Raw genomic sequence first — 23,096 nt, 5'->3', positions numbered from 1 at the left:
GCATCTCTAAACCACAGTATGATCGATCTAAAAAAAATTGTGGGGTGGAAGTGGGTTCCTTATGTTTCAGTATTGTGCTGTAATGTAAAGCACATGGTGTCTACCTGAAATAAAAAAAACTTGCTTTGGCTTTCCTAATTTCCTTTTGAGGTATTAAACTCATCCTCTTTCAAGGATAGTAGGTTAGGAGACAAATAATTCAAGTGCTAATAAACATGGAAATGGAAATGAGGTCACTTCATGGGCTTGAAAGTAAAATTCCAGTAATGATTTGAGCTTTAAACTTGGGTCAACTTCTGGATTATTGTTATTATTTCAAATCCTGCAAGGACTCTTCAGGAGATGAGCAGTGTTTCTTCTCCAAAAAAACCAAGATAAATCTTTTCTGTCTGTAGCTGCAGCAGAGCTTTTCTTTTGAAACAAAGTATTGCTGTGCATGTGGAGAGAAACAATCCCCATTTCCCAGATTTGTGTGGTATGTCACCCTGAAGTCTGCTTTCTCACTGGCCTTACAGCTAATTCCCCCATTCTTCTCTGCTGCGCTTAGTGCAAAAGTACAAACACATACACCACCCCCTGCTTCACGCAGACGCGCATGCCAGTGCATGCTTTTGCGCGCACACACACACACACACACACACACACACACACACACACACACACACACACACACACACACACGCACACACAACTTTTCTTTACTAATCAGCCCTATTGAATTCCAGCAACAATGGGCGCTCATCCTCAGGCCACCCAGGCAGTGCACACACTCACACACACGCATACACACCAGCAAGCATCACCAGATCACGAGTTCAGTCTTTTGTTCCTTCATTGTGTTTTCTTTTTCCTTCATTGATCTTACCTTCACACACAGGTCAGGAGTTGGCACTGGGGAGATCGTGTTATCTGGACTATCAGCTGCTATCTGGGCCCACACACAGATGGGAGGGTGCGAGCTCCATAAACCAGTTACATCCTCTGCTCTTAAATTACTGTGTTGAGGCACACATGTAGGAAATTTATAATGAATGTTGAACGTTCGTGCTGTCCATGATTCTATAATTCTCATCTTGTACTACTTTTCTCTGCTTTAACCCTGTTTCACTTCCAAAACATCCAATAATCTCTCTGAGCAAAGTGCAACAACAACGCTGTGTAAAATGTTTGAATAGGAAACCACCTCCCAAATCCTATGCGTTTTTTAATAATCATAAAAAGACAGTCATCAAAACCATAAACCATCAAACCACATCACTCACTCTGTTCCTTGGCTGAGGTCTTTTAGCAATCATTTTTTCTAATAAAATAAGAGTGATGAAAATATGCCAAGTAAGTCGGAAAAGGATCATCTCTCTCTGACGTTAGATTGTTTTTTGTACTGCTCAGTCACAACAAGAAATGAAACGTACACATTAATTAATCATGCAGAATGCAGAAGCCGTTATACACACATCTTTTGGAGCTTCCCAGCATGACACAACATTCATGAAAAAAGTTTGACGTCTTTCATTTGCAACACACTCTTTGAGATACTATCAAAACTTCGCATGAAAATCTGAGATCAGACATGGAGAACGACACCTGCACGGATTAGAGACTTTCTCTAGGAGGTTGATTCTTGGTCTCAGTTTTTTTGATTATGTATGTTTGTACTCATTACACCGCCCTGTTGTGCCATCAGAAACCTGAATATCCCTTTCCTAACCCAAACACAAAGAAACGTTCGGGTCAACCCCATAAAACTGTAAAGTTATCTCTCTCTACTTATCTGATATTCTTCCGTACAATGCCTGATGCCTGTGGGAAACTCTAATATACCAAAGGTTTGCATGTGTGCGTTCACGTGTGTGCGTGCGTGTGTGTGTGTGTGTGTGTGTGTTAAATCAATTGAAACCAGCTTGTGTGATCACATTTGTTTTTAATTATTTCATTAATTTCTCTCTGGGCCATTTAGAAGAAAATGAATGGGTGCTGAAGAATTTTTATGTCTTGCCTCAGTGTACTCTAAAATTAAAATGTTTTAGAGTTACAACCACATAAAATAGAATAAGTATTTTGATTATAAAGATGTGGTACAGTGGCTTAGTGATTAGGACACACAAAGTAATGCTGCCTTTTTTTTTTTTGACTGAATGTTGCACTTTTGTCCCTCTGAGTTTCTTATTGCTTTGTTCATACGTTTAAATATTAATCTGAACAGTTGTTCACCTGATTTCCATCAAATGCATGCTCGGATAAGCTCCAGCCCTGCTATGACCCATAACTTGGACAGCATGTTTTCATTTATCACTGAGCTGTAACATTAAATAGAACACATGCTCCCAGGATGACATCACTTAGGGGGGAAATTAGTTCTAATTAACGTACAACTTTCAAACTAAATCAATCTGTCCAGCATTGTTTACTGCTTTTGGGGGTTAATGTGAGATCATATTCTAAATAAATGGGGACTACAGTTTCGCTTGTGTTGAGCCACATAGCCAGGTATGAACATTATGTCGTACTGCCTGCTTTTATGTGTGTGTGAGAGTGTGTATGTGGTTTGGTTTAGAGGTGGACGTGCATGACAGTAACTTCAAAAGACGGAGGTATCAGATTCAGACGTAGGCTGCTTTGCTTGGGCTGACAAACGAGGAGCTGTTGTGTGAGAAGCGAAGGAATTTACAGCATCCACCTTTCATCTACACAGGTGGGCCCGTGTGTACGTGTGTGTGTGTGTGTGTGTGTGTATTTGTGTATAAGGAAGCAAGGGGGTGTGTATGTGTGTGAGTATGTACTTTGTTTTGTGTTTGCGTTTTTAAGAATGTGTGGTGCGCATAAGCATAGTCATAGCTGTGTGAATGTAAGTGCATATGCTTGTCTGTGTGTGTGTGTGTGTGTGTGTGTGTGTGTGTGTGTGTGTGTGTGTGTGTGTGTGTGTGAGCGTGAGTGTGTGTGCTTTCACAATGGTGGAGATTTAGACAGACGAGTCACAACAATGATCCAGGAAGCCAGTGATCCCAGACACTTTCCAGGTGGTTCAACGCTCCAGTTCAGTGGTTCTCTGAGTTAATTCATTGTTCATAAAGTGGAGACGATTTAAACGATGTATGAAGAAAACACATATTGTCAAATCTTTGCTTTTATCAGTGTAATAAGAAATATCATCAAACAATCAGGAATGTGACAGTAAAGTGTGTAAGGTAACACTTTTGGAGGGATTATTTTCTATCCTGCTTCTGGGTCTTACAGCGGGTGTCAGGTGACTGACAGGAAGCAGACTGTAATGCACACTTACACAAGATGAAAACGCTCACCTCATGTGCAATGAAATCATAATAAAACAGAAAACCAATCTTTATGTCCTGAAATGATATGATATGACGATATCTATTTAATTTCTAAATCATTATATTAATATATTTTATGCAATACTTAAGTCAGTAAAACAAAACGTTTATATTATACAAAAAAGTGTAATGTAACAAACTCTTGACATTGTGTCATGCCATCCTATAACTACTGCGTCCTGACTGCATTTCACATAAAATATTACTGAATTAAAGCGACAATTTGGTACTCCTATAGACATAAGAACAGTGTTGCAGAAAATTATGAAATTTATCCTGATGGTGGAGGCAGAGGAAATTTAATAGGCATCATTAAAATTTTAGGCAGCATAAATATTCTGATCTAACTTCATGTTAATCTGCCTATCTATTATGAGATAGCTTGTGTAGATAGTTGACATTTTTGCCTGAGGGTGGCGCAAGAGGAAAGTTTTCAGAGTGTAAAATCATAGTTATAGTTCATCCTCCGGTGACAATAAACATCAACAACAAAGGTTTCTAGAAATCTGGATTATATTTTGAAATAATTTGTCATGTTTAAAAATGTTGGTCAATTGACAGAACATTTAGCAGCAGTGGACTAAAGGTCAAAGACGTCTAAGTCTCTAGGATCATCCTCTGGGGACCATGGGAACTTCCCTCTCTGTTGCTAAAGACTCATTGCGCTGGAGGAAAGATGTGGATAGATGGGCACGGTGCTGGAGGAAATAACACCACTCCTGAGCAAGTCTATTAAGCAAGACTTTGTGACTATATCTGGATCAGGCAGAAACTTGTTGAAACAGCTTGCACAAGAGATGAATTTCAGATGAAGCTTCATTGATAAAAATATTGAATATATCTTTCATCTTATGAGTTTGGTTTCATTTACGCTGAATTAAGGAAGGCGCTCAACTGAAATTCAGTTAATTATTGTGGACAGCACTTCAGCAGCTTTCTGTAACTCATTCTCTATTATGTATTTTTAATGGTACTTATAGCATTTATCAGTGTAACAACTGAATTTCTAATAATCCAATGTACCCTGCTGCTGTCGATGTAAGGAGATACCTTTCAATGCGTTGCTTGTGCAGTAAAACTTTGATAATAAAGGCCTATTGATAGCCACATGTTTATGATTTGTCCTGTATAACTTCTTCTTGAATGGGAAGAGCTGTGTGTAAATGATTAATGAAGTAGAGATCTTCAGTATCTTGAGCATTTAGCTGATTTGTTAGATTGATTGTTTGATTGTTTCAATGAAATTTAGCCCTAAAAATATATTTACTTATAATAGATGCATGGACACTTCTGTCTATAAAACATCAACATACTGAATCCTTTTGTTTGACACTTCAACAGTCCACCTTGATAGTAATGCAGGCCTATCTATCTAAGTATATTTAACTAGCAAACACATTCTCTAGTTTCTAGGTTGGCTCATCCGTATCTGAGATAACAACTCTGACCCTTTAGCTTTTTGCAGGGTCACAGGCAAACACACACTCCCAAAGATTGGCAAAGACAACAGAAACACTTTTCCATTCAATTTATTTTGTTAGTTAAATTTCTATAGCAGGTGAGGGAACATAACGGTCACACAAGGGTTTTCTTGAGCATAGTTTTCAGAAGTCACAGTGTTTTAGACATGGACAAGAACATTTTTTTTAAAAAACATGACAATGAAGAAGGAAGGGCCAAGAGGAAACCTCAAAACAAGGTGTAACAGTAACACAATCCTACACACCTTCTCCTTCATGGTCCCTCCCACCCCCAACTGCCCCCCTTTGCTCCACCATAAAAAAAAAAAAGAAAAAAAAAAAAAAAAAAAGGCCTCTGCTCTAAAGTGTTGTCAACCCCTCCCTCCCACGACCCTCCCCACCCCCCCCATCCCAAATGCAAACAAAACAAAAACAAACTCGGCAACAATAGATATATTTATATTAATATATATTCACTCTTTAAAATAGAACTTCAGTCTAGATACTAACATCTGTACAAACTACAAAAATAAATTTTTAATATAAAATATTTATATGGCATGACATTAACAATTTTTTTGAATAAAACTACAAACCAATGCAGGAGCCCCCCCCCCCTCCCTTTAAACTCCTCACCACTGTCTGACAACGCCTGCTGGCTGTCTATGGTCTGATCAAACTGTAAAATGGTGCTTTGCTCATTTTGCTTAATTATTCACAACTGCACAGTAGCTACTTAACTTTTCTTTTATATTTACAAAAGAAACCAAAGCTGCCACTTTGACAAAATGACATTTAAAAAATAGATCTGCAAGTTTTTTTTTTTTTTTTCCCTGCAATTTAACCTGGCAGTGATGAGACCAATACTGAACAACAACAACAACGGAAACTTTGTAAAGCAAATTACATGAGAATCCTAAGAATGTAAGAAAATGTAATGTGGCATATATGAGGTTTGTATTAGCAGGAAGAAATTAGAAAGTGAGTCAGAGCAGGTTGAATGTGTTACAACCCTAAAGCAGCCAGCAAAGAAAAAAAGAACATAATAATAATAATATTAATAATAATAATAATAATAATTAAAATAAAATATAATCACTCCCTTTGCATTGGATTTTATAATTCCCTTTCAAAATAATACAAGAAGGCGAACAACACAGTTGTCAAACACAAAGTGACAAATGTGAACATCACCCGCTGTAGAGCTTACAAAAACTGCAGAAAAAAAAAAAAAATCTTATCACAGCTCCTTCAAGTAGTTTAAAACTGCAGAGGACATCGGGACACCCAGACAAAGATTTAACATGAAGTATGAATGAAGTGTGACTCTGCCAGCATGTTGACTGACTGAGCATATTCAATCATTTTCAGATAGATGGACAGACGGTGGTGAGAACTGACATGAGTCTGTTACTGCTTCTCGACAAACATTCTGTGTCTGAATGAAACACAACAGGGAAAAAAACAACAACATAATACTGAGCTCTGAATGCTGTGATGACAAAGATTTAGGGGGCAAATTGAAGGCACAATGGTTACTACTGTATCTGCTGTGTCTTAAAATACAACACAGAGTGTGTCAGATGCAGAATATCTCACAGTGTAATACTGTGTACAAAGTTATATTGACTTAAACCAGAGGGGGAAGAGGGGGTACTGCATTTTTCTTTAAGGCAAATCACTTAAAATTATTTTGAAGTGTAGCAGCAAAAAAAAAAAAAAAAAAAAAAAAAAAAAAAAAAAAAAAAAAAATAAAAACACGGACACTGACATGTATGTTCAATAGCCTATATCTTAATAACATCTCACTTTTTGTGAACACTTTTTACATATAGCACATTTCTTATTCTATACACAGTGGGAGGAAAAATCGACTGCCCCACAAAAACAAATAATCTTTTACATCTGAACTTTTACACAAGAGTATATCCAAGTTATACAGTACTCTTTTAAATAGCTTCCTTCTTTTTTAGTATTAAAATATATACTCATAGATTTATATAATTCTTAAAACGTCATTTTTTTTTCTTAATATGTCCTTAATAAATCCTCTCCTTTCTTGTGAGAAGTCTATGTACAGTTGAGAGTTCAAGACGTGCCATGTGGGCATCAAGGTGCTCTGGGATGCAGCCAGAGGCTTGAAGAGAGAGAAGGCAGGGCGTGTGAGAGAGTCTAGCAATCTTTGGCTGCCTGGATCCTCAACCCGCCTACAGCAGAAAAACAGAGGAGAGAGAAACAAGGTTAGACATCGCTGAACAGATATTCAAAAAAAGGAGAAGTGAAGGCTTGGAAGACTGCATGAAAATCTCAGAATCTTCAAATTACAAGTCAAGTAAATCTAAGTTTGACTGGTTGCTGACTCACCTTGTGTTTTGCTGAGCTGATGCTCTGTCTGGCTCTGTGTTGCTTCCAAGTCTTGGAGCTCTAAAGAGTCTCTCTTACATGAAGAAAAGTTTGTTTTGTCACCACAAGTCCTCTTAGCAGCCTCAAAACAGTCCGACTCACTGTCCGTGTCAAAACCTTCATGCATGTAGCCTTGGTATGCCGCCCCAGGCAAGGTCGGATGCACAGCCACCGTCACAGAGGCTGTGGCCGTTACCATGGTAACGGGGCCCCCAGCAGCGCTTTGCTGCATTGGCATGGCAGAGCTGTTATTGCTATAGCTCGACCCTTTAGTCCTGTTTGGCTGAGGCCCTCTGCTGTTCTGCAGCCTGGGGCCGCTTTGATAAGTCCTCCCAGGGATGTGACCTCTGTCGCTGGGTAAGTGTTGGCCGGGCCTCTGGAAACCCTGCTGCTGCTGCTCCCGCTTGTTCCCGTCCCAGCATGTAACCTGGGATCCAAGAGGTGCGTTGTGAGAAGATTCATTTAACGGTTCTATCCTTCCACCAGTGCCTGTTGCATTTTCTCTGAATGGCTTCACCACCTACAAGAAATAAAGTTTCATCAATTACTTTGAGAAACACATGAATTTGAAGAACATTTGAACATACACAGAAGGTTTTTTTAAAAAAAATCTTATCTCTGTGGTTGTGCAGCGTACCGTAAGCTTGGGGAAGCTGGGGTTCTTGCTGGCTTCCAGCAGTATGTGAGATGTTGCAGGTGGAACGCTGGTGGGCGATGTTATGTATGCGCTCCGGTCACAGTACTTATAATCCTCCTCCCCGATCCCTGACGTTGTGGTCATCTCTGAGTAATACTCAGAGTCGGACGACTCCGAAAAAGCCTGTTGATGAGATGACCTTGGGTTGTGGTGGCCCGTGTAGTACCCATGGTGGGTCATCGGTGGGGGCAATGGGGGTTCGGGGGAAGGCGTTGGCAGGCGACTGGCATTGTCAACCGGGGTGACCTCAGCCGGAGGGCCCATCATGGAGAGGAGTACTGGCAGGAGAACCAAGCCATTCAGCATCCCCAAAACAGTCAGGATGGCCAACACAGCGAAGAAATACCTGAAGAACAAAAAGATGATGAATGTTAGTTGGAACGTGAACAGAAAAAAGACACTAAAGTAAGAGTGTTCACACCTTTCTTGTAAGCTAGTAGTGACTGCTTGTTGGATTTTAGCTGAGGTCAGGCAATACTAAAGCACCTCTGTGTTTACACTCACACTCACACACACACACACACACACACACACACACACACACACACTCGTATACGCACATATTCACAGTCACACAGAGAGCCACAATCCATTTAATCGTATTTTCTTTTGCATCTTAAAGTTTTTAGGGATTTGGCAAAAGGTCAGATGGAATTAGAGCGTCAGCCAAACTCGTGACACTTTTACACTAACTGGACGACATTTAACATTTGACAGATTCCCGTTCGTTTTTTTTTTCCTTTTTTTTCGTTTAATGTGACGAAAGTGGCGTAATGTTTTATATGGACAAGAACACACACTCAGACATATGCACGTACACGGCTCCAAACACACACACACACACACACACACACACACACACACACACACACACACACACACACACAGTTGGCACATGAGGAAGGGAAGTAGCTCTGGGGAAGAAGTCAGGGAAAGCCCAGTGTTTGTGTGTCAAAGGCAGGGGGTGGGGGGTTGGGGGGGGGCAAATCTGAATCCCCGCTCAGTCCAACTAAAACATGCTTTGATGCCTCCACTGCTGCTGCTACAAGACTTTCTCTCGTTCTGTTTTTCACTCACACTGTGTGTGTGCTTTTTTTTTTGTGTGTGTGTGTGTGTGTGTGTGCGTGCATCTTTAGCGGAGCTCTGAGGAGGCCAGGGGTGGTGGCAGGCCACAAGAAAGAGCTCCACAAGAAAATTAGAGAGGACTCCACTTAAACACTAACAGAAAGCAGAAAGAGAGAGACAGTGAGATGCTAACCGCCAGCCAGACTTAAAGAGGTAAAGAGAAAAAAGGGGAGGAAAAAAATTATTGTTGGAATGAAGAAACAAAAAGCCAACAAGGACAGGGATAATAGCTGTGTAGTGTTCTGGAAACATGCTTCTCTCCTCTGAATGGACTACTGCAATGATTATTACTACTTCACTTGACAAAGGTCACTCTTCAGGGAAAAAGTTCATGGTTTGCATGTTGGGTGTGATTTCACAACTTATATTCGCACCCATGTTCGCCCCCCCCACTCTCTCTGGCATATTTTCCCTTTTCCTCTTTAACCACTGTCCCTGTTTTCTTCCTTTATCAGAAGCATAACACATATCATCCTAACCACTTTTGACAAAACACTTGAGGGAGATATTTTCAATTTCTTGCTGTCTGCTCAAACCATGACTGTCTTTAAACCACACGCAGATATTTAATCCGCGCGCTTTATTGAGTTAAAGCACGTTCGCATGCAGACGCCGAATGCGCATCGCGCTCGCAACAAAACTACACTTCGGCTTCTTTAAAAACAAAAACAAAACAAGAGAAGAGTGAGACAGAGAGAAAGAGAGTGAGACGTTGGTGGGACCTCCAACAGTGTCTCACTGTTAGGAATTCTGTTGTTTATATAAACTGTAATCTTTTCCATTCGTTGTCAGGGCCTGGGGAGCCGTGTGTGAGAAAGAGAGCGTAAGTGTTTACATGCCGTTACATATGTGCATTTCTCCTTGTGTGTGTCCGTGTGCACGCATATGCACCCCGCATGTGTGTGCATGCATACTACGCAAGTTTGTGTGTGAGGACTCTGAGCAGAGCTGAATTAGGCTTGCTGTTTATTCAGTGCATTACAAGGCCAGGAGATGTTTACAGCAGTATATTTATGCTACTCCCCAGCTAGCCAGCTCTGGCTTGCCCCATTCACCCGACCACAGCTACAGCTCGAGCTAAACAAGACCTCCAACAGAGATACTAGACCCTTCTGTCTCTCTTTCTCACCCCGTCATCTGAAAATGATCTCTCGCACAGCCATGGGAGAAAAGGAGAAAAACAAGATGCTCTCTGTGACTTTATTCTTCCCATTCCCACCTCCTATTCATTCCGATTTTTTTCTTTCTTTCCACATATTTACACCTCTCTTTATCTTTCCAGTTCAACACCGCGGAGGATCCGCTCATCGAACGTCCATCTACCCACCCACCAGGACCTCATATCCTTGCAAGGAAGCCACCCTCGGAGTATTTCTCCTCCTCTCTCTGCCTCTGTCTCTGTTTCTGCAGAAAAACTGTGCTTTTTATGTCATGGAAGCCTGTTGCAGTCTGTGAGCTCAAGGTTGTGGTTTCGGGTTTGGGCCTGGACCACATTCGGTTGAAAAACATCGAGCTATTTGCCTTTTTTCCACTCTGACCATGAAACAGTGGTAGAAAACACACGCATGCACATAAGTACGCACAATTTACGTGTGAGCATGCACACATACACACACACACACACACAAGAGTGATGTCTGTTGGTGGGCTTCAGACCATCTGACTGGCTGACCAGTTCAAATTTAGCTCGACTTTTTATTACGGCACCCAACATGGAGGGAGAGAATGCCAAACGGATGATAGGAATTTTTACAGATTCCCTCGCGTGTGTGTGTGTGTGTGTGTGTGTGTTTGTGTGTGTGAAAGAGACACTACAAAATAGAGTGAGAGAGAGAGAAAGAGACACCCGGTGGGTAGCAGAACACTTCCATGTTTACGAGCAGCTGCTACACACCCTTGATGTTTTCCCCATTTGTTGTGCTCTGAGGTTGGGGAGACGGATGTGTGTGTGTGCCCAGAGTGACAGAACCAGGTGCATATTTGTCTCTGTGTGTGTGTGTGTGTGCGTGTGTGTGTGTGTGTGTGCATAAATAGGGGTATAACATTTCCACCTGCATGCACCACTGACCCCCCACAAGGCTTCCTCCCGTCCCCAAGTGAGGCTAGACAACTGGCTCCACACATACACGCACACCAATGGCGTAAAAACACTGCTTCTTCTGAAGGTAACAAATGGACTATGAAGGGTGTAGAGTGAGCACTGCCACTCTCTCACACACAGCACAAACACACACACACACACACACACACACACACACACAGATGCAGACACACACACACACACAGTGTCTCACCTCATGATGAAGTCAAACTCTGATCCTGCCAGCATGAGAACGCCCAGCAGTGTGGAGATCGCTCCGTCAACCACCGGGGCAAACATGTGCTCCAGAGCCACTGCAGAGCGCTTGTTTCTGTTGCCAATCGCTGTCAGGAAGCCCTGTGGCGGAGCGGGAGGTGGAGAGGAGAAATGAGTTGGAAATCTTGCCGATCACACAAAACTTGTGCTTGTGGCGAGGCTTGGCACGCCTCAGAATTCCTGCATTTGGTTTTGTTGGGGATCGCTATGCTACACAAGCTTCCTAGTAAATCTTTAATCACACTTATTTAGCCTTTATCACTTTCCATTTCAGGCATTAAGCCGCAGGAGTCTGTGCTTTGCACTAATTTTAAAAGGATGAAAAATGTTTTTCAAAGGTCAGCTTATTGCATAATTAACATAACATTTAAACACAATTAAAAAATCATATTACTAGTTACCCCAGCTAGGTAATAGTTAGTCTTATGAGGTGACATGCCGTTGTGTGTAGTCTGACCACAGCATCAGGTTTCAAGTAAAGTAGGTGTTTAACTGTAGGAGCTCAGTCCCCCTAACAGATTGATCTGTGTGTGTGCTCTCGCTTTGTGCCGAGTCTTAACTTACCAGTGCGATGTGAACGGTGAACTCCACTCCGATGCCCACGGAGGCGATCAGAATGACCACAGGGATGGCGCTCAGTTTGATGCCAATTAGACCCATGATGCCAAACAACTCCACCGTCATCATGGCCAAGATAAACACCTGAAATGAAGAAAGAAAAAGTGTTACTAAAGTTACTAAAAACTACAGTGTTTTCAACAGACAGTGCTTAAGAAACAGTAGGATGGTGAGGAAGAAAGTAAATAGTAATAAACTAGAAGCATGTAGACGATAAAATTGAATACGCCTTTCCTTAGTGACTGAGTTGAACCCTTTTGCCTCTTCACCCCACACAATCTTTGACCCTGTGCTCAGCAGCTCAACCACATGGCATCAAATTACCCACCCTGAGGCTAATACCTTCCCCTGCTTCCTCCCTCCTTCCCTCTCTTTCTCTTCTTCCTTCCCAGAGGTGGTTGAAATGATTGACAGCGCCCGAGACAACAGTGTGCGGGCACTCCGTCCGTATTATTCAGATACATCTGTCCCTGTTTGCGTAAAACAAATTCTCCTGTTTTTTTAACTAGATAGCAGCCTGCTTGCTTATTTTATTGCTTCCGATATTTTAACGCAACGTCTTAGTAATGCAGTGTTTCACTTTACTGATGTCTTAATAGTAAATCTGTGATGTTACTGTATACCGCAATACAAACAGCAACAACAAGTCTTAAAAAACAAGGAGGAGAAAACGGTTCCCGGCCAACGAGAGCTTTTGATCCCAGCAGGGGCTCCGAGCTGGGGCACGGTTAAATTGGAAATGATAAAAGCCGTTTTACTGCTCGACCACATACGGGTCGGGTGAAACCTTCACAGGCGGGCTGATGCTTGGAAACCGTACATGCATGTAGCTGTGCCTCTCTCTCTCTCTCTCTCTCTCTCTGTGTCTGTGAAGATTGTGTTGTCTTGCTGTCTCAATCAGTGCTGCTAGGGACCGCTACTTAAATTAAACACATTCCAGCTGAAACTGGCACTGTTGTTGTGCTACACTTTAAGCCCCCCCAGTGGTTGGGGATATGTGGATTTGTGTATGTATGTGAGTTTGGGGGGCCCTTAAGGACCACCGGTCCCACCAGCTTGTGTGTGAAATGTTTTCCAACTGCTGAACACTCAGACTGTCTCTTTCTCTCTCTCTCTCTCACACACACACACACACACACACATGTATATCCCTGATGGATGGGTTGAGAAGGCCAAGGTCGCAACTGGGCAGATCTGTCCTGTCCCCAAGTCTCTCCCTCTCCCTCTGACAAAAGCCGTGAGGGAGTTGGAGGTAGAGGCTTCAGGAGGGCAAAGCCTTTCTTGCTCCTTTGCATTTCCTTTTCTAAGGCCGGCCCAGCCTACATTAGAATGACAAAGGTCCCCGTGTGTGTGTGTGCGTACTGGCCCTCCGCAGAGAAAAAGGGGCCCCCTAGACAGCGTTATTGAGCTGTGCTGAGAAGGGTGAGAAGAAAGTGAGAGGAAGAAGAGAGGGAGGAAGGGCCTAATGATGTTGTTGAGGTAGCGTGAGGTGGAAAATGTAAGACAGGAGCAGGCAAGGGTGGAAAAGAAGAGCAAACGGAAAGATGAGGAAGAGGAGGACACGTTGAAGAGTTGTAGGACTTACAATGATGCCGGCAGTCCAGGGGTTGAGCAGGAGAATCGCACAGACCAGGAAGGTGCAGGCCAACACCACGCTGATCGCCAGCAGGAACCAGTGTCTGAGGCCAATGTACTGCTCCCAGAACAGGAAGGGGTATCCGTTAGGGTAGTTGAACACACCCTTGCGACTAAACTCATCGCAGATGGACCTCACACTCTCAATGGCCTCCACGAAGTCGCCGGCTTGGCGAAGGCCGTTCAAGTAGAAGGGGAACTGGGCAAACTCCAGGGGCTCTGCAGCTTGGACTGCATGAGAAAAAAGGTCAGACATGAGACCAAATCTTTTTTATATTTTCAAACCTAACCACTCCAAATTAATTACAAGAGCAGATAGCAAGTATATATGCATAAGTATAAGATACTTACTGCGCAGATTCTCCCCTGTAGTGTCATACTTGTCGTGAATCCATTCTCTAGGATGGGGGTAGAAGTTGGCTTGGGAGGCAGCATAGCCCAGTGGATCATTGCTGACCCAGACTGTCAGGTAAATGTAAAACACCTCCGGGGGAATCAAACCCTCTGCATCCACCAGCCGACGAGAAGTCAACTGCAGAAAAAAAAAAAAAAAAAGATTAGAAGATTCCGATTTAATAGCCGTTCTTGTAGTGAGTTTGTGACAGAATAAATGGTGAAAAGACAGCTGATATTGTAGCTGACCACAAGGCCACACACAGTGTCATATGAAGGACTGACATGTGGATTCTGTTTTCAAGTATTTCTTGTAGCTCGTGCACATACCTGGCTGTAGTTAAAAGGCTCTTTCTTGGAGCCGGTCTGGATGAGGAGCTTGTACGCCAGAGCTCCGTCCTCTGTGCCGTTACGATAGCTGTCAGCAGTAATTCTGCCTGACTGCCAGTCAGCATCAAAAGCAGCCTGAAGACCTGCGTGTGAGGTAAAACGCACACAGAAAAGAAAGGATTATTGTGGTTGTTATTTATAAATATTATGATTTCTATTATCATAAAATTATAGGTGTTTTCCTGCACGTCTGTCTGTGTTGGGAGTCATGTTAAAAATGTGAAATATCAAATTTCCTTTTCCAGCTCTCGTTTTTTTCTTTTTCAGCTGGCTCTGATTGAAATGTTAGGTATCACTTCCTCCTGACTGGGCCTCTTGACACATCCTAGCCCGAGGACACACACACACATACACACACACACATGCAAAGATAACCTATGACCTGAACTGTCTACTGCACCACCCCTGAGCCCAGGTGGATGGGGGTAAACAGCCTGACTGAACTTTCACTCACCCTTCCCACATTCTCACCCCTGCACACACACACACACACACACACACACACACACACACACACACACACACACACACACACACACAGATTCACGCATGTCCAAAGAAAGTCAAAAAGCACACCTGAAAAAACCAGTTGCACCCTTTACCGGATTATGACGTCATTATCAAAAAACACCAAGAGGGCAGAGGGTAACGTATTACGTGACTCATTAAAAAAAGATAACATTACTCTGAATTCATACCTTTGAGCCAGTCCTGGAAGTAGTGCAGCCACATGCGGGGCAGTTTGTTGTCGCTGTCTCTGACCACGTATCTAACAGAGTTGAAGGCGTTGTGCAGCTGGATCAGCAGCCTCTGTGACCGGGCGTAATCAAATCCATCCATGGTCACCAGGTACATGTTGTAGAAGGAGAAATACTTGAACTGGGCGTCGATGAAATCGTACTCCTTGGTGTCGCGTGGCACGATGTCGGTTAGATAGAGGCCATCGTGCACCATGGTGGTCCCATACAAGCTGAGGCCCAGGAGGCCCAGAAAGAGAACCACCACGATGGCTTTGCTCTTGGGCTTGAGAAGCAGAGGGGCATATTTCTCTCTGGCGAAGCTGGACAGATTCCAGTGCAGGAAAGGGAGCGGGACGCACTTCTTTCCCGATTTTGAATCCTCCACTTGGGCTAGGAGGTCCCGTGTGGAGCTGGAGGTAGGGGTGAAGAGCTGAGAGCCATAGGGGTCTGGCACAGAGGTGGTGGTGGGGGAAGGTGTGATGGCTAGGGGAAGGAAATCGAAGCAGCGAATTAGTGCATGTTCAAAATACTGATTTAAGTGAATGCTTTGTACAAAATAATGATTGTAAATATAGCGCTGTTTACCTTGAGGCTGTGAAGTGGAGCAGACGATGATGGAGGGCGGGCTGGTGGAGATCTGTGAGGTAGGTGGCAGGATGGTGACGATATGCTGGCCCGCTGCGTCACACTGTGTGAACGCCTGCACTGTTGTGGTGATTTGAGTACTGGTAGTGATTGTGGATCCCGCCGTGTACTGGTGCGTGTGCGCCGTTGCAGTCGTAGGAGTGTGTGGCTGCTCTCCAGCGTCTGACAGCTCGTGTGGCGAGAGGTGGATGACGCGGTCGGAGCAGGGACTGTACAGACAGCAGAGGACATCCAAGCGCTTGTCCTCGCGCCGGTGGAGGTCCAAACTGAGGATGGCAGGGAAGATGAGCAGCACCATGGCGAAGTTAAACACAACCACAATGGCCGCCTAGGGAGGGAAACAGGGAGAGAAAACCAATGTGAGAAAAGACAGAGAACAGTATCTGAAATTACAGACACCCTACCCCAGCTGGGGAGAGTCAGGACTCTTTTTTTTTTCTTTTTTAGTATCTCAGACCACAGCCTAGAAAGTAAAAGAAAAGCCTTACTCTAAATCACCAGCCAGGAATACTAAGCAAGCCAGAAGGAGAGAGTGAGAGAGAAAAAGAGAGAGCGAGAGAGAGAGAAAAGAAAAGAGTGCCAGAATGAAAGAACTACTAGAACGACTGAGAGAAGAGAGCAGGGAGGGAATATATATGTTGCGAGTCTGAGCAAAACCATCACCGTTCACTCACCCCAGCCCCTGAAGCTGACATTCTAACTGGCTGTGGTTTCCAGTGTGTGTATGTCTATGTGTGTGCTTGTGTGTTTCAGACCACCCACAGTTAGTCACAGATCAGAGCAAACCGCCTTGACGGGCCAGTGATATACTGATCCACTCCTCCCTCCCTCTCCCTCTCGTTCTCTCTCTGTCTGCCTCTTTCTCTCTGTTCATCAGCCTTTTTGCTCTGATTATTCCACATTACACACACACACACATACACACACACACACACACGGACACGCACACACACAAAAATGTTGGCCCTGTAGGTGCAACGGCAATAAAACCCTGAACAAAGGCTTTCCTTGCTCTGAATAAGTGTCACCTCTCTTAAGTTATCTCTTTCATTTTCAAAGGAGCCTCGGGCCTCTCGGTGTGCGATTGTGTACATGTGTTTATGTCTGTGCGCATGCGTGTGAGGCGGTGCGTGTGTGTGTGAAAGACATACCTGCAAAGAGAAAGCTCTCAGGGCAGGAATGGGTACGAGAGCGGCCATAAAGAACGCGATCATGTTGTTGATGGAAGTCAGAGCCACGCTGGTGCCAGTGCGACGCAAACAGTCTCCTGTCCGCTCCTTTAAAACAGAGAAAACAACATTCAGATGAGGAGAGGAGAGGAGAGAAGAGGAGAGGAGAGGAGAGGAGAGGAGAGCAGTGTACCTTAAAGGGGATGTTACTTCCAGCCTCTGTGAAGGAATGAGCCAACAGAAACATGTCATCCACACCAATCCCTAATGCCAGGAAGGGAAGCACCTGGGACGGGAAAGGGTCAGAATGAACATTTGAAGTTGCCCCTTGAAAATAAATCTTTCAGTAATGAAACACAGTGAATGTACTGTATGTTGTTTCCTTTGTGTTGTACCTGTGTGGTGGCGGCGTTGAAAGAAAGTCCGAGCAGAGAGCAGAGACCCAGTCCTGCAGCCACTGACAAAGCCACTAACAGCACCCCGGCCAGCCCCACGGCACCCTGGGACTTGGCACAGTCCCACCTTAGCATGGTCACACAGGCATAGGCCAGCTAAAGAGAAGACAACAACATAAAATATTTGTCATTTCACAGTGAAGTTCATTAAAATTGCCAGCCACAATCTATTGACTTAAATCTATTACTATGCTCACCATGAGGAGGTATCCACCGGCCACCCTGATGACGCTGACATCAGAAAAGGATTTCATGATATCATTGAGGGTGGTGGTGGAGAAAGCGTGGATTGACTGGCTGGAGTTATCTGGGATACTTTGGTGGACCACCTGAAGGAGAAAGATCAATTAATCATCAAATAAGATCAATTAATCAACTAAATAAGATGTAATCTGCCACTTATAAGAGAGGAAAGTTACACTAAAAGATATATTCTTCAGCTTTACCTATATAATTAACAATTACATTGTCGAAAATAGTATTATACTAGTATAATACTATGATGGGGCTGAAATGCTGAGTAACGTGAGCTGTACTTTTGTTTTTTCCACATGAAAACACACTCCCCAGCCCCGTATTTTATTCTAACATAAAAAAGCAGCCTCTCCCTTCGAAATGTGCATGTGTGTGAAAGTGAGTATGAACGTCTGTGTGTGTTCTTACATGTGCTAGCATGTGTGTGAGTGCGTGTGTATGTATGACAACTGAGGAGTAATGAGCACAGATGCCAGAGGTTGTGAGGTCAAAGGTGAAAAGGATGGGATCACATGGCCCAGGAAGGCTGCTCTCTCCGCTCTGTGCCATGAATGGACAAAAGATCCCCCTAAAAGCTATTTACCTGTCCGCATTCAGTCATCATTCGCAATCTCAAATAGATCTGTTCTTGTTCTATAATGTGTCATGAGGAGGTGTTCTCGTCTCTCGCAGTTTACTTTTTAAGTTTTGTTACCCCTCCTCCCTTGCAACATGTCCCCCCACTCTCCTCCCTCCCTCCCTCCCTCCTTACCCTCACCGGGGTGGGTGTCAGCTATCACAGCAACAGCTTGTTCCTATAACTAGGGCTCTGACAGAGAGAGATGGCTGGCCTACCACACACACACAAATACACACACCTACTGCCCTGGTCTGCCCTGCGATTCGCTTTACAAGGTAGCTGAAGACTGATGGAATTCAGACACTGCGGAATAAGTCCAATGCAGTGTGTGTGTGTGTGTGTGTGTGTGTGTGTGTGTGTGTGTGTCAGCAAAACAAGACTGCATAGGGACAAGGAAATGCCTCCTCATTTTTCTCATCCCCCTCCTACTTCTTGGTGGCTACAATAAACTGTGTGTGTACAGTATGTGATCTATACATGAAATGTGTGTGTGTGTGTGTGTGTGTGTGTGTGTGTGTTCATACCTCCACAAACTTCCTCTGCCAGGACTCGAGGATAGCGGTAGCCTTTTCCTCATTCCAGTTTATGTCATGGATCTCGTAGTCATCTTTAAAGTGCTCGTACAGCTGCTTGGGACTCATCAACAGGAACATGGTTTGGAGAGCCTCCGCACTGCAAGATACACAAATGTAAGCTTAAGATACATCAGAGATGTCAGGCTCCCCCTGCAAACATGCTTTATTGTGTGTTAAGCTGAGTTGAAACATCAACAGCATCATCCGTCTGACAACTAGTACATTAAAAATAATCCAGTCAGACTGTTTAGATGTTCTCCCCTTAACTTATACAGTAACATGCCTTTCTGTGAATGGCTAAAGGCAGGTGCCATTTCTTCTAGGATTGTCTGTCTCTCTGCCAATGTAAACAGCCAAAAGCAGGTGTTATCTAGTCTGTCTGTCTGCCGGTCTCTCGGCTGTGATCCCAGATGTCCTCAGGTTTTCTTGGCACAGCCACTGTGAGCAGCAGCGCTGCTCAAAATGTGAAAGAAATGATCATAAATCACATCCAAGAGTAAGTGTGGCTCCTACAGATGGGACTACAATCTTCTTTTATTCAAGCCCTGTGTGGGTCATGATCTGGGCTCTGACTTAATGCTGTCACTCCATTTGTAACGCCAGTGCTTTTAAATCCAGTTGTAGTCAATACGTCTTTAAAAAAAAGTTGTTCATTCCCCTTCATCTGTGTCTTCTTCTACTTTGGTCTCTTATAAAACAAATGTGTAACAGGGTGGGGGGGCTTTATGTGGCTGTCAATCATCTTTAATTGGCCTATCCTGGACCAGGGTCATGCAGGAAACCGATCCCTCTCTGTACGAGGCATTCCTAGCATGTGTCTGATGGGTTATTAGAGGTTACACAGATTCCACAGTCACTGCGGCTCCCAAGCTGCTGGCCCGCCTGCTTTGGCTGGCAGTGATCACACAATCCGTCCGTACTCATACATCGTCCATTAAGACTTAAACTTACTCTATGTACAACCTGTAAAATCACTGCGGCTGTGGCTCATGTCTTAATAAACACACACCTCAGCAGAATTTCCTGGCTGTTCTTGACCCGCCCTCCCAGGATCAGCTCCTCCTGCCAGTGCATGAACTTCCGGCTGAAACCATGGCAACCACCCTGGAGACGCCCAGCAATGTCAGGACTCTGAATGCACGAGCAGGAACAGACAGAGAGAAATACGTTAGGTGGAACTACTTTCATCTACCTGCAGCTTCTTGTTGTATATAAAGACGGTTAGTTTACCTCTCCTTGCTCCTTGTTGGGTGCACTGAGAGGGCAGTCAGGGTCTGATGGGTCTAGACATGGCCTGTTCATGTAGGCATGTCCCACCTAAGGAATTAAACAATGTTACAAAAGTCTTAGTGTATGGAAAAAGTACGCAACTCGATGAGTGCCTAATTGTTCATATGAGTAAGCCTTTCATTCAGTCAGTCTGTCAGCGTGTATTTGTGTGTGTCCCACCTGGGCTTTGTCCAACATTTCTTTAAATCCTTCCAGTGAAGTGAACTGACTCAGTTCCTCCATCAGCTTGACAGGATCTAGATTCATCCACTGGATATCTGGCATACCCCTGGGGAGCAAAGACACACTATGATGAACATCAACTAAAAACATACCCGAAAAGAACGTGAATAACTTTTAGCACTTTGTGCCCGCGAGGCTACATGGCTTTGCATTCCTGCTAATCTTTACCGTGAGCAGAAAAAGACTATGATTCTTTCACTTTCGTTTAATTCTCTCTCCTTCGTTGTGCAGGGCTATGCAGGAGGCTAGCTCCAGATACAGGATAAAATAGCGTTTATTATCCTGTTTCACGCTGCCACAATGCCCGGGGAAAAGGCATGGTGGCTGCCTGCTCACTTCCATTCCTCAATGTCCTGCACTGAGTCATAACGATTACCTCTGCCTCCCAAACATCTTGATAAGGAGGAGGGGAAGGGAGAGGTTGGGAAGATGGACGTGAACGAAATAGGTGAGGGATGAAAAAAAGGGGCAAAAGTGAGAACTCTGATGTTTGTTGAAGAACCTAATTCACCTGTAAAGCCATCCTCCCTCTCCATTTGTAGTTTATATTATATAGGTCCATAAATCTACTCTGATCTATAAAAATGAACAGTTTTAATGCTTTTCATTTTTATAGTCTACTTGCCAGAGTATTTTACGTTCGTTGACTAATAAGTTAGCATTGATTTATAGCTGGATATGGTGTTTTGGCCTCCCTTGAAAGCTTTCTGTATTTTTGAAGCTTGTTTTAGTTTTTATTTTCAGGAAATGAATCGATCCACTTTCAAAGTATTGATTACTGCTGCTTAAAATGTACAGTGCTCCAAACTTGGCATGGAGTAAAACAGCTTAACTGCTTTCCTGGTTCCATCCACAGAATGGCACAAGCTTCTTACACGTGACATTAAAAAAAATAATAAAAATACAGAAAAGAAGAAATAAAACGCTAGATTGTTGTAAAGATTCAGTGCGAGAAAACTCTTGGACATTTAAGAAAGTAAGAAAGAAGACAGACAGAAAGAGAGGGGTATAAAAGAATCTCAAAGTATCTCAACTTTGGGCCCAATCTCTCTCCAATGGCTCATGAAGAGAGCTCCTCTCCTATTCCCACATACCAGGGTCCCTTTTGCTGCTGCTCGCAAAGACACACTCCTTTATCAGCTAGTTTTTGCTTGAGTGAACCGGGCCTGGGCCCTTTTGTTTTTTCATAGATTGCTGCTCTTTGTTCTCCCAAGTTTTTTCTCCCTCTCTCTCTCTCTCTCTCTCTCTCTCTCTCTCTCTCTCTCTAACTCTCTTTCCCAATATGCCTCTCTCCCTCTCCCTCTTCCCCTTTCTCTATCTCGCTCTTTTTCTTTTCTTTTTTTTGCATTTAAAACCAGAGCTGAAGTGAAGCGGAAGCTGACTCGGGGGACACGGGCCTCAGTGACCACCACGAGTTCCCTTCAGCTCCACATGAAACAATATGAGTATAAAACATTTAATAAATAACAACAGATGCTGAACATTTTGTGTGATTTACGAGAATACTTGGGAGATGTGTGAATCATCAAAGACCCCCTTCTCCCTCTGTGTCGCTCCGCTTTCACACAAGCCAACTGGGAGATGCTAAGGATGGGAAACTTGTGTTTGTTTCTGTGTGCGCTGGCTTGTCATGCAACATACCGCTGTCAGCTCTGGACAGAAATATAAACAAATAATTTGTTTGCAAAGAAACATCTGCTATGATCTAAACTATCTTTTATAAACTAAGGACTCAATTGAAATATCACTTCTGATGACAAAAAAGGCCCTCTTTCAGTAACTCAATTTCTCAAGAGAACTTTGTCCCAAAAAAAGGAGAAAAAAAAAACAACTGAATCCGCAAATGCCCAAATACGCCCCGACTCCACTGTTAACCGTCTTGTAGCCTCTCTCTGTCTTTCTCGAGGGACTTGAGGCTTGAATACTGCCCATTTTATTTGTTGGACAACTTGGGAGCTGGGAGCCCGGGGCATTACCATGAGAATGCCGAGTGTTAGCCGTGAGCTGACAAAGCCGGCCCCCCTCCCTCCTCCGGGGCCCCTGCACTGATGGACACTCACTCGTAAACTGAAAGAATGCTTACCATTGTCTGACCCAAAGGGCTCCCCTGCCACCACCACCACCACCACCACTGCCTCCCCACCCTCCTTTCTACCAACCCACCACCCAGTTGCTGCTGCAGCCATCTCCTCTCTCTCCCTCCATCCTTTCCCTTGCTCGCTGCATCTATCCCTCACTTTCTCTCTTTGAATTTCTCTGTCAGGGCACCCCCCTCCAGTCCCTCTCTGGGCCCTAAAAGAACTCTATTACTGACCGCCGCTGTCAGTCACAGCACCCACTGACAGACTACTGAAAGCCCAACTGTATGTCTCCATCGAGCATGTGTTAAATGTTATGGACTCCTCCAAAAGTCTGCAACGCAAGTCAGATGGAAGCAATGACAGCAAAGGGAGAGCCAAGACTTTCTATGAAATGTTTTAATATGCAAAAAAAACAAAAAAACAAACGTAAATTGAGTCAAGTATTCCAAGACTTACGGTAAATAGGCGGAGCCTCCTTGTAGTTTGGCCCCTTCCCAAAAACAGTCCAATGGGGTGATTATCATACAGGGGAATAGCTTGTCAATCATCTGGGATCAGGAAATAGAAAGGAAGTTTTATTACACAAATCAGGTAAATAAAAAATGGCAAAAAAATAATAATCATTTGTTGTGAACT

The 23,096-nt window shown here is 43.7% G+C and overlaps 1 protein-coding gene across 1 annotated transcript in view; it reads right to left on the bottom strand.

The window, feature by feature from the left end:
• Positions 1-5,426: 5,426 nt before the first annotated feature.
• Positions 5,427-23,096, bottom strand: part of ptch2 (patched 2) — a 29,537-nt gene continuing 11,867 nt past the window's right edge. Inside the window, exons 5-23 of the mRNA XM_019262072.2 lie at positions 22,917-23,008; positions 20,317-20,425; positions 20,098-20,184; positions 19,877-19,998; positions 18,817-18,964; positions 17,616-17,747; positions 17,359-17,514; positions 17,157-17,249; positions 16,946-17,071; positions 15,735-16,122; positions 15,108-15,632; positions 14,350-14,492; positions 13,978-14,158; positions 13,577-13,857; positions 11,938-12,075; positions 11,312-11,454; positions 7,833-8,238; positions 7,157-7,715; positions 5,427-6,999 (exon numbers count right to left, since the gene is read on the bottom strand). Of these exons, the coding sequence (XP_019117617.1) occupies positions 6,965-6,999; positions 7,157-7,715; positions 7,833-8,238; positions 11,312-11,454; positions 11,938-12,075; positions 13,577-13,857; positions 13,978-14,158; positions 14,350-14,492; positions 15,108-15,632; positions 15,735-16,122; positions 16,946-17,071; positions 17,157-17,249; positions 17,359-17,514; positions 17,616-17,747; positions 18,817-18,964; positions 19,877-19,998; positions 20,098-20,184; positions 20,317-20,425; positions 22,917-23,008 (3,864 nt within the window). The 3' untranslated portion in view covers positions 5,427-6,964. The remainder of the gene's footprint in view (positions 7,000-7,156; positions 7,716-7,832; positions 8,239-11,311; positions 11,455-11,937; positions 12,076-13,576; positions 13,858-13,977; positions 14,159-14,349; positions 14,493-15,107; positions 15,633-15,734; positions 16,123-16,945; positions 17,072-17,156; positions 17,250-17,358; positions 17,515-17,615; positions 17,748-18,816; positions 18,965-19,876; positions 19,999-20,097; positions 20,185-20,316; positions 20,426-22,916; positions 23,009-23,096) is intronic.

The sequence above is a fragment of the Larimichthys crocea genome, chromosome XII, assembly GCF_000972845.2.
Source record: "Larimichthys crocea isolate SSNF chromosome XII, L_crocea_2.0, whole genome shotgun sequence".
NCBI lineage: Eukaryota > Metazoa > Chordata > Actinopteri > Sciaenidae > Larimichthys > Larimichthys crocea.
The sequence above is the reverse complement of the archived record's forward strand: the minus strand, read 5'-3'. Positions and strand labels throughout refer to the sequence as shown.